The 11600-nt window shown below is 39.8% G+C and overlaps 1 protein-coding gene across 2 annotated transcripts in view; it reads left to right on the forward strand.

Moving 5' to 3' along the window:
- Window positions 1-11600, forward strand: part of SEPTIN10 (septin 10) — a 52550-nt gene that overhangs the window by 20925 nt on the left and 20025 nt on the right. For both annotated transcript variants that reach the window (XM_060168689.1, XM_060168690.1), the window contains exons 3-5: window positions 3055-3175; window positions 3592-3787; window positions 10864-11050. In XM_060168689.1, the coding sequence (XP_060024672.1) occupies window positions 3055-3175; window positions 3592-3787; window positions 10864-11050 (504 nt within the window). The remainder of the gene's footprint in view (window positions 1-3054; window positions 3176-3591; window positions 3788-10863; window positions 11051-11600) is intronic.

Below are 11600 nucleotides of genomic sequence, written 5' to 3' on the forward strand. Positions count from 1 at the left end.
CACGGACTGAGCTGCTTAAAACAGCAGCTGTTGATTAGCGCCCAGCCTGCGGGTCGGGAGCGCCAGGCTGGCTCCCCTGGCTTCTCCACCCAGGCCTCACGTGCAGGAGGTCGGCTGCTGGTTCCCAGCTGGGACCGCACCCCACCCCACCCCCGACCCTTCCAGGTTGTCGGCAGAGTTCTGTTCTTTGCTGGTCGGTTGCTGCCAGCTTCTGGAGATCATTCTTAGGTCCTTGCGACCCATACAGCAAGGGGAACTGGAAAGGCAAGGCCCCTTCATGCTTCAAATCCCTTCCACTCGGAAGTCCTCTGTCCCTTTTAAGGGTCCACCCTGGATAATCTCCCTTTCTAAGGTTAACTGATTTGGGACCGTAATGACATCTGTCAAACCCCTTCACCGCAGCACCTAGATTAGCGTTTGAATAACCAGAAGGTGTGGGTACACCGGTGCCAGCAGTCTTGGGGTCCTTGTGGGAACTCTCTCACCATATACAGTGACAAGCTCGTCTTTCTCACCTACACCTCCAGGTCCGCTCCCAACAGTCTGTCACTACCCTTTGAGACATCTTCATCCATGTTCATATATATATATATGAGAATATATGAAAAGATTTTTTCTTTCTGAAACTGAAATCACAGTGAATAAATCACTGTTTAGATACTTAGCATTTGAGATTTCTCCACGTGTGGAATGTGTCAGTCGTTCAGGATTCCATCGTGTGGATTCACTACAACTTGCTTATCCATTTGCCAGTTGTTGGGCCTTTGCTTGTTTCTTGCCACTTCTGACTGTTTGGAGGAAAGCTGCTACGACCATCTGTGCGTCAGTCCTTGTGTGGATGGGTGCTCTATCTTGGGTGCTGGCAAGCGGGGTCTTTTGGCTGTGTGGTTATGTGTACTTAACTTTATAAGAAACCAATGCCCGCCTTCCAGAGCGGCTGTGCCATTTTGCATGTGCAGCAGCGAACTTATCATGAGTTCCCATCTTTTTTCATCATCTCCAACGCTTGATGTTATCAGCCTTTTAAATTTTTGCCATTTTAGTGGCTGTTCAGGGGTATCTTATTGTAGTTGTGCTTCACATTTTCCTGATACCTGTTAATAATGTTGCGCACTCTTTCATGTGCTCATTGGCTGTTTTGTTATCTTTTTTGTGAAGTGTCTGTTCAAGTGTTTTACCCATTTTTTTTAAGTGGGTTGTCTTGTTATTGAATCTTACAAAATTCTTTATGTATTCTGAATACATAAATATATGTATATATATGTATATATGTCATATATATATGACATATGTATATGTGTATATATGTACATATACATACATATATGTATATATGACATATATATGTGTCATATATATACTGTTTTCTCCCAGTCTGTGACTTGCATATTCCTTGATAACTCTAAGTTTTTAATTTTGATTAAGTAGACAAATAGATAAATAATAGATTGTCACAATACCACACTCCTTGGTGATTGTAGCCTCAGATTAGGTACTGTAAGTCCTTCAGCTTGTTCTTTTGTACAGTCATTCTAGCTGTTCTAAGTCTTATGCCTTCCCATATGAATTTTACCATCAGCAGTTGGTTACTGTATCGACAGCATATATTTGGGTCTTGCTCTTTTATCCAGTCTGACAATTTCCTTTTAGTTGAAAAGTTTAGACCTACACTGTCTAGTATGGTGGCCACTAGCCACACGTGGCTATTTAAATTTAAATTAGTTAAAATGAAATAAAATTAAAAAGTTCCTTCCTCGGTTGCATGCGTCACGTGCAGGTGCTCAGTGACGGCACGTGGCTGGTGGCTCCAGTTGGCAGCTCAGCCTTGTCATGGAAGGTCCTGTTGGACAGCTGGCTTAGACCACTTCTGCTTAATTATAGACACAGCTGGTTTAAGTCTACCAACTGGCCATGTGTGTTCTTTTTTTTTACGTTTTTTTTTTGAATTTTATTTTATTTTTTTATACAGCAGGTTCTTATTAGTTTCCATTTAATACATATTAGTGTATACATGTCAATCCCAACCTCCCAGTTCATCCCACCACCACTTCCCCCCTTGGTGTCCATACATTTGTGGCCATGTGTTTTCCATTTGTCCCATTTGTTCTTTCATTTTTTTTTTCTTTTCCTGCCTCCTTCTGGATTAATGGAGTATTTTTATGATTGCTTACTAGCTAACCCTCTTTGGTCTTTTATTTTTTTAAACAGTAATTGATGTGGGCTTTAACTTATCACTCACTGCCTTCAGTGTTGCAGCACTTCCTGTATAGTGTAGAAACCTTACGACAGTGTAACTCCATTCCCCTTCCCATCTTTTGTGCTGTCACAGTCATGCATCCTGCTTCTCCATGTATCATAAATCCTGTAATACACTGTTGTTATTGCTTTAAGCAGTCAATCTATATTTTCAAGAAATTAAAACAAGCAAAAAATTCTCTTACGTTTACCCATATTTTTACCTTTCTGACAGTCTTCATCCTTTTTGTAGATCTGAGTTTCTGTCTGTTGTCATTTTCCTTTCTCTTGGAGAACTTTTAGCATTTCTTGTCGTTTAGCATTTCTGGCCGTGCCATTTCGTAAATGTCATTTGTACATTTAGCAAATGTAGCTGTCTTCATTTGCCTTCACCTGTGAGGGGTGTTTTCATTGGACACAGAACTCCGGGCTGTCACTTCTTCTTTGGCGCTTTACTGGTGCTGTTCTGTCGTCTTTTGGTGCGCGTCTTATGTTTTACTTGTCTGTAATACGCCTTCCCACCCCTGGTTGCTTGTAAAGCTTTCTTCATCCAACAGTATTTTCCTGTTTTGGAAAATCAAATATTTTTATGTCATAAGTAGTGCTGGACTCTCATCATAGGAAGATAATAAGAAATATGTGTTTTGAGGGTCTGGACACAGGTTTCTCACAAACTTAACCAGTTGTATCTTGGGGGAGGTATAATGATCAAAAAGTCTTTAATTTTTTTCTAATAAATTATGTTTATCTCTAATGTGCCTATATCCTGTTTTAGTAAGACTTTAAAAAACTGTTGCCATTGTTTTTGTTTCCTTTCAGCAAAAAAAAGAAAATCCTCGTTCTTTAGCCATGTCTGGCCATGTTGGTTTTGAGAGTCTGCCTGATCAGCTGGTCAACAGATCAATTCAGCAAGGCTTCTGCTTTAATATTCTCTGCGTGGGTAAGTGCCAAGCCCCCCTAGATTCCTCCTTCCTGTTCCTGTGCTCACTTCCTTCTTGTCATGAGCAGCATGGTGCCCACATTAGCAACTTAAGATCATGATTACAGATTTTTTTCCAGTTATTTAAATTCTATCAGTTTTGGTTTTCTTAGCTCTACTGCTTTAAACTTTTTGTTTGTTCTTTAAACATTTCAGTGCTTTCTTCAGAGTTCTGAGTAACTTAGCACACGTGATTCATTTTTATGCTCTGCTGGTGACTCAGTGGACCAGCCTTGGCATGTATTTATTTCAGGGACAATCCAGCCTTTGACGTATCTGAAATATTTGGGATCCGTGAAACCATTGTAAGAGTTTACTGTTCTGTTTTTCTTCATCCATCCTGTGCACCTGTGAAGATGTACCTGCATTTCTTTCAGGGGAGACTGGAATTGGAAAATCAACGCTGATTGACACACTATTTAATACGAATTTTGAAGACCATGAATCCTCACATTTTTACCCACATGTTAGACTTAAAGCACAGACATATGAACTCCAGGAAAGTAACGTTCGATTGAAATTGACCATCGTGAATACAGTGGGATTTGGTGACCAAATAAACAAAGAAGAGAGGTACACGCTTTCCTCGTGTAATAAATAGGTTTTTCTTATTTCAGGATATCTGCCTTCTTGCCCTATGTGCTGTGATTTGATTTTCAACTGTGGAAACCCATGCCTTTCCTCCCAGACTTAAAATTTTAAATAATTAAGCAATATTTTATTATTGTTAACAAATTGACATTTTTCTATCCAGTTGTCTAATTTCTTTAGAGTAATTTGAATCACATTTTTTAAGTGTGTGTTTCAGCAAAAATAGTTTTAGTTATTTCCTGATATGACAATTTGGTGTATATTAAGTGATTTTAACTAATTTTCAGGCAAGACTTGTCTTGTTGAGAAAAAAAACAACAACAAGGCATATATGGCAAATATATAATCGCCAAATCCATGGTGCATGAATTGTTCTGTGAAATTCTAACTCAATTAGCCAGGTACATTATTAAGCATCGCAGGAAAGGTTTGATAATGAAATTTTTATTTGTATTTTATATTAGGTCACTATTTTTGTCATTATTTCTACGGTATTATAATTATTCTTTTTCTTTAAATTTATTTATTTATGTATTTATTTTTATTATTTTGGGGTGGGGGTGCTGTGATGGGTCTTAGTTGAGGTACGCAGGCCGTTTGTTGTGGCGTGCGAGGTTTCTCTCTCTAGTTGTGGTGCGTGGGCTCCAGAGCACGTGAGCTCTGTAGTTTGCAGCACGCGGGCTCTCTCCTTGAGGTGCACGGGCTCAGTAGTTGTGGAGCATGGGATCAGTAGTGTGGTGCGCAGGCTTAGTTGCTCTGCGGCCTGTGGGATCTTAGTTCCCAACCAGGGATCGAACCCACCTCCCCTGCATTGGCAGGCGGACTTTACCATTGGACCAGCAGGGAAGCCCCTCCTATGGTATTATAAAGATTGATTATAGATTCTATATGAAATTTAAACTATAAAAGGAGGAAATAGACTGGGGCAAAGCAATGACTTTTTGTTCTTTCTCCTTTTTGAAAGTTATATATTTTCATTATTAGAGGTAGTTTCCTAGGTCCTAAAAGTTTGCTTTAGAGGGAAAATATGTTGCATCATTGACTGTCTTTATGTGTTAGCCTGTTCAGAACACTTGTGTGTTCTGCTTTAGATTTCAGGAAACAGTTTTGTGGGCTTTCTGGAGGAAGCAGGTCGGTGGAGGAGGCAAAGGCCTTTTCTGTGTAGAAATCACTTACATTTATTCTTAGATATTTGGTAGTTTTGATGATCTTGTAAATGGCATCTCTTACAAATATTTCATTTTCTATTTGGTGTATGGAAATGTAATTGATCTTGCATATAGCCACTTCTGTGAATCCTCTGATTAATTCCAATAACTCGTCTCTAAATTTGTTTAGGTTTTCTATGTATGTAATAGTATAATCTGCAAATAATGGCATATTCCTCCTTTCTAATTCTTTTGTTTCTTCTTTTTAAATAAGTTTTATTGCTGTATAATTTTTTTTTAATTTATTTGTTTTTTATTTTTGGCTGCATTGGGTCTTCATTGCTGTGCATGGGCTTTCTCTAGTTGCAGCGAGCGCGGGCCACTCTTCGTTGCGGTGCGCGGGCTTCTCATTGCAGTAGCTTCTCTTGCTGCGGAGCACGGGCTCTAGAGTGCAGGCTCAGTAGTTGTGGCTCACGGGCTCCAGAGCGCAGGCTCAGTAGTTGTGGCGCACGGGCTTAGTTGCTCCGCAGCATGTGGGATCTTCCCAGATCAGGGATTGAACCCATGTCCCCTGCGTTGGCAGGCGGATTCTTAACCATTGCACCACGAAGGAAGCCCTATTGCTGTATAATTTACATAGAATAATACAATGCATTGTTTGCTTAAGTGTACAATTTAGTTACTTTTGACAAACGTGTAGTTCCTACCCACCACCACGACAGTTATAGGAAATGTCCACAGCCTTGAGGCCCCTCACGTGCCCTACAGCCCACTTCTTCCCCAGGGGCTCCCCCGGGGCGGTGCCTTCTCCTGGGGCGGGTGCTGTGGCTTCTCCCCGGCGCCCTCTGGTGAAGTCTCAGTACTTTGGCCTCCCTGAGCGCCTGTCTCTCCTCCGTCTTCAGTGGGTCTGCCAGGCTTTGTGCCCTCTTTTGTGCTGGGCCCCAGAAACTTGTCTGCAGGCAGTGGGGCTGGGAGGCTGTAGACTCGCCTCATTCATCTCCCAGTGATCAGCATTTTTACTGCCTGTTGTCCTGTGTCTGAAACCCCCTTTCCATATATTTTGTCCGGGTGGGGTTGGGGGCGGGGGCGGGGTGTGGATCCAGTTGCTGCTCCTCCAGCATGGCTGAAGACAGTGGTCTTTATTTCCTTTCTCGCATTTTAATACCTGACTGCACTGGGACTGGCAGTACTCCACTAGAGTCAGTGGAGATAGTGGGCATCTTTGCCTTGCCCTGACTCCAAAGGGAAAGCTTCCTTTTTGCCCTGAATTGTGCTGCTTTCTTTTTTTCAGTTAGAATAAGGAAGTTACTTTATATTATTAGTAAGAGTTGTTTTTTTAAAATCATGAATACATATTATTATCAGGTATTTTTTGGATTCTGTGGAAAAGATTGTAATTTTTCTCCTTTAATCTTTAATAAGATGAATTACAGTAACTGATTTTTTATTGGTAAATTAACCTGGCAGTCTTGGATACCATTTGGTATTCTTTTTATATTGTGCCCGTATCTGATTTTTTTTTTCCTTTTAGTATTTTTGCATGTTATGTCTATAAGTGAGGTTTTCAACCAGTATCTTATACTTTTTTTTTTTTTAAATAAATGTTGTGTTAGCCTTCTAAAATGAGTTTGGGGAGTTTTTCACTCTGTTTTTTGGAAAAATGTGTGTAAGATTAGAGTTATTCTTCCCTGGAATGATTGGTGGAACTTGCCAGTAAAACCATCTGGGCCTGGAGTTTTCTGAGAAGATTTTGAGTTATTAATTTTCTTTAATGATTATAGGACAATTTGGAGTTGCTTTTTGAGACAGTTTTGAAAAGTTACAATTTCCCAGGAGTCTGTTTCATCCAAATTCCCAAATATATTTACTTAAAGATGTTGATAATATTCTTCTAATATATTTTCATTGTCTTCATCATCTGTAATGACATCTACACCTCCTTTCCTGGTACTGGTTATTTGTGCTTGTTTCTTTTCTCCTTGGTCAGCCTTGACAAAGTGTGGTAAGTTTACTTGGTCTTTTCAAATTTTGGCTTTGTCGATCCTATCAATTTTATACTTACTGTTTTTCCTATTTTATTAATTTCTGCTCTTATATCTGTAATTACTTTTCTTTGGATTTTGATCTAATTTTCTCTGATTTCTCACTGATTCTCAGCCTTATGTATTTAAGATTATAAATTACCCTCTAAGTATGGCTTTACCCATACTTACCCTCTAAGTGTGGCTGCATCCCACACATTTTGATATGTAGTATTGATATTTCCCATTTCAATTAACTTTTTCTTTTATTTTATCCTGAAGAATAGACGCTTTTATCACTAGGTAGCGACCTCTTCCTCTTGTGAGGCTTCTGTGTTGTCAGAGGTCACTTCCTTGTGGAGGCGTGCTCTTCTTTTCCTTCACTCCAGCCTTTGGGTACTCTTGTACTTTAGGTGTGCTTCTGATCAAGCATATGGTTTTCCTTTTTAAAATCCACTGTGACAATATTTATTTTTAATTGTGTGCTTAGTCCATTCACAGGTAATATATTTACTGATATTTTAGGTTTAAATTTACCATCTTATTTTGAGTTTTCTGTTTGTCGCGAGTTTCACGTTTCTTTTTCCTTTCTTGCTTGATTTCTGTTCTTGTAGCTGTTACCCTAGAAATTACAAACATAATCTCTAACCTAATCAAGGTTTGAGGTTAATTAATATTTGTACTTGTCCTCGATGATACAAATAGACAATAAAATGGAATTTTGAACAGTTAAACTGTTAACCGCCCCCCCACCCCTCCAACTTACCCTGTCATGTTTTCTCTCTCTTCTTCCTAACCACACAAGACAGTATTATTATCATTTTATATAGCCAGTATTTACTACCCTCTTAAACAAAATTTTCTGCTTTACTCTCATACTTGAAATTTTAGTTGGGTATGGGTATACCTACTTGAAATTTTAGTTGGGTATACAATTTATACCCAACAATTTAGTTGGGTATAAATGGGTGGGCGTTTATTTTCTTTCCTCCCACTGAAGATACCATTCCACTGTCTCCTGGCTTCTGTTTTTACTGCTGAAAAGGCAGCTGTGAGTCTGTCTTCCCCTTAAGAGTATCCTCCATATTTTCCTCCAGTGCTTTTAAGATCTTTGTTTTTGTTGTTCTCCAGTTTTACCGTGATATATCTAGGTTTTATTTATTTATAATTTATCCTGATTGTGATTTGTTTGACTTCTTGAGTCTGAACAGTATCATCAGTTCTTTTAAACAATCTGAGACATCATCTCTTCAGATGCTGTTTCTGCCCCTTCTGAAACGGTGTTAAAATGTATGTTAGACCTTCTCGTTATGTCTTCTGTGTTTATTAATCTCTCTTCCATAGTTTTATCTTTTTTTTCTTCTCTCTATTGTTTTCTGGATAATTAGTTTGGATTTATCCTCCAGTGTACTGATTCTCTCTTTAGCTGTGTCCAGTATGCTTTTAAACTAATCCATGAGTTTTTCATTCTGGTTATTATAGTTTTCAAATCTGTACATTCTGTGTGGTTCATATTCATATCTGTAGGATCACTTTTTGTTACTTTACTATTCCCAGCACGTATATTCAAGTTCACCTTTATTTCTATTTCTTTTGTCTCTATTTTGTAACTATATCTTATAATTCCAGTACATTGCAATTTTGCAGTTATTGTACTGATGTTTGTTTTTTCCTTTGGTTCTTATTCATTGTGCCTTTTCTCCCCTATATGCTTGGTTGTTTTTTTATTGGAGTTCTCATGATCTTTGAAAAGTTATTTGCGGAGATACTCAGAACAGATTTGGATTTGCTTACATTAGGTCCCTCTGGGTGTTAATACTCAGGATCCTAGTTTCGTGGCTTGAGGTTCTCAGAATCAGAGGCCATGTGTGAACCCGGGCCGTGGATTCCTGCGAGGGCTGACCCCGTGGCCACAAGTTCTTGAGGCTGGTTCTCCCTCTCCGTTTATTTTCCCAACTTCATTTAGCGCCAGGGCAACCTTCCCTCACATCCTTGGGGAGGGGGGAGGAACTGCGGGTTTACTTCTAGCTCACTCCCGCACTGAAGGTGTAGATCTGAGGACCTCAGCCCAGTGTGGGGAGGCAGTCTCCTGTGTGGACCTGGACTTCGCTTTCTTCCTTCTTGTCCCGCAGATCCTTCGGGAGCAAAGCCGAAGAACCACATTGACAAACTGGCCTCAGAATGAAACTAGCACTGATGCTTTTAGTGCAGGGGCTGGTACACCTTTTCTGTAAAGGCCAGAGAAGTAAATATCTCAAGCTTTGCAGAACCCACGGCCTCTGTCCAAACTACTCTGCTTGTAGCGAAAAAGCAGCCTCAGACTATGAATAACAAAGGAACGTGGCTGGATTTGGCCCATTTACCAAGCCCGCTCTGGTCCTCTGCTCACCTCCCTGTTTCTACTCTCTTCAGTTTTGAGGTGGTTACTTCCTTACCCTTTATGAGTACTTTGAAAAAGGAGGTGGTTTTTGTATTTTAAGCCAGTGTCTTTCATTTCATTGAAGACTGAACCTGCAAGGTACTGGAAACGGAAGCCTAGAGGAAAATACTGTGGAAGAATTTCTAATGTTATTATTATTTATTTAACAAAAAGTGTTTATGGTTTTCATTTATGACAGGCATTATGCAAAGCATTCAGATAGAGGAGTGTTTATGGCTATTTATAATTGATCTATTTTAAGTCATTAATAGAAGCTTCTTTGGAAATTTTATGTTAAATATGTACTTACAGATTAATTTTTACTGTTTTATTATTTTGGGGATGGCATCACGTTGGGTCACATTTAGACCAGTTTCCCAAGGATGGTGTCCCCGATAGTACATCTGATGTGGTGAAGGTGTGCTGTTGTGTTGTTGTGTGGAGAGCACAGAAGCGTACGGTCCCGTCTCTGTCCCCAGCTGCGTGCCGTGTGCCTGGGGACAACAGGGGTTCTATGAGTTTGAAAGAAGGAGGTGACGATCCTCGAGGACTGGCAGGGCCAGGCGTTCCGCTGAATGCACGTTTATTAGTACTGCAGCTGCACAGTGACTGACTGCTCTGTTTAGGGGCTACAGGGATAAGTGTAAAGGTGTCCAGGGAATTTGATAGAGGATCCGTTTGCTGCTTTTTTCACTTGGAAGCCCAGATTTGCCTGATGAGAATAGTTACGCATAGAAAGTTGAGGTTCACAGGTGGTGATTTAGCATACCAAAATGAAGTGGACCGTTCACAAACTATTGTCTGCAGTGCATCGTGCTGTGAGCTGCACCCTGAAGGGTGAACAGCCTGGAACAGCTGTGGGGGCAGACGCGCCAGGTGAGAGGAGGGTCCAGGCAAGGACTCACGTGTCGGCTGCGACGGGCTTTCCCTTGCTTGTAAGTCAGTAAGGTCATGCCTGCGTCACCAGTTAGGCGCTTCCATGTGGGTGTGCACTTCCTCCTTACTACGTTAATGCTTTCCACGCCTCACGATCCGATTTCAGAAGCAGGGAGTCATGGAATTTGACTTAAGTATCTTTTAAGTTGTTGATACTCGTGCCTTCTCTCAGCAGAATAATATGCCATGTCCAGTTTGGTTGCAATTAGATGCCTACCCTCCTTCAGCAGCCTGGCAAGTGTGGGAAGCCGTGCCAGAAGGGCTCCAGTGTGTGAATGAGTGTGAGAGGGAATTAGTGTACGATCAGTGTTGTTTCTATAAAATGGTTTAAAGCACAGGTTGTTCTGATGGTTTCAAAGTACTGCCTTTGTACCTGCACGTTTGCACATTGTTTTATTACTTAAGTTATCTGTTTAGCATAGATAGCAAGTGTTCACTGGTGAAAATACAGATCTCAAACTTTAGATTTATGCATATACCTTATTAAGGTATCATGAATATATTGTATTAAATATTTAAATAATTGTTTTTCAGCTACCAACCAATTGTTGACTACATCGACGCTCAGTTTGAGGCCTATCTCCAAGAAGAGCTGAAAATCAAACGCTCCCTCTTTAACTACCACGACTCTCGCATCCACGTGTGCCTCTACTTCATCTCCCCGACAGGCCACTCTCTGAAGACACTGGATCTCTTGACCATGAAAAGCCTGGACAGCAAGGTGGGTTTGGAAAAGGACCAACCATCGTGCTTCAGTTCATTTTAATAGTTCCAAGTTCATTCACTTGGAACTATTAAAGTATCTTTATGATATATACATATGTCATAACTCTTATTCTGTGCATTTTAAAAACATTTGATAATTTTCAATTTTAGGATATTTTCCAGAGAAATTCAGTTTGGGAGATGAGATGCAAAGAAAAAGCATTAACATAAAATTTTAGTCCTTTTTTTAGTGATTAAATTGCATGCCAGAATATGGGTATTCATTTTCACCTAACTATAGAATTTATTTGACACTAACTTTACTGTATGACATATTAAGTGAGAAGCAGCTCACTGATGAAGATCAAGGTCTAAAGTCTCACCACATATTACAGTAAATTACATTTTTATTTCAACCGTATCCAGAAAACCTATTTTTGAATTTCTGAGCCAATGAGCTATGTATAAGTTCAGGGAGCTGTAAAATATAGTATCTACAAATTAAGTCACTTCAGAGTTTTTTTATTTCTTTAAAAGACAGTTAAAGACTACTGTCTTATACTAAA

The sequence above is a fragment of the Lagenorhynchus albirostris genome, chromosome 13 (assembly GCF_949774975.1).
Source record: "Lagenorhynchus albirostris chromosome 13, mLagAlb1.1, whole genome shotgun sequence".
In the NCBI taxonomy this organism is placed as follows: Eukaryota; Metazoa; Chordata; class Mammalia; order Artiodactyla; family Delphinidae; genus Lagenorhynchus; species Lagenorhynchus albirostris.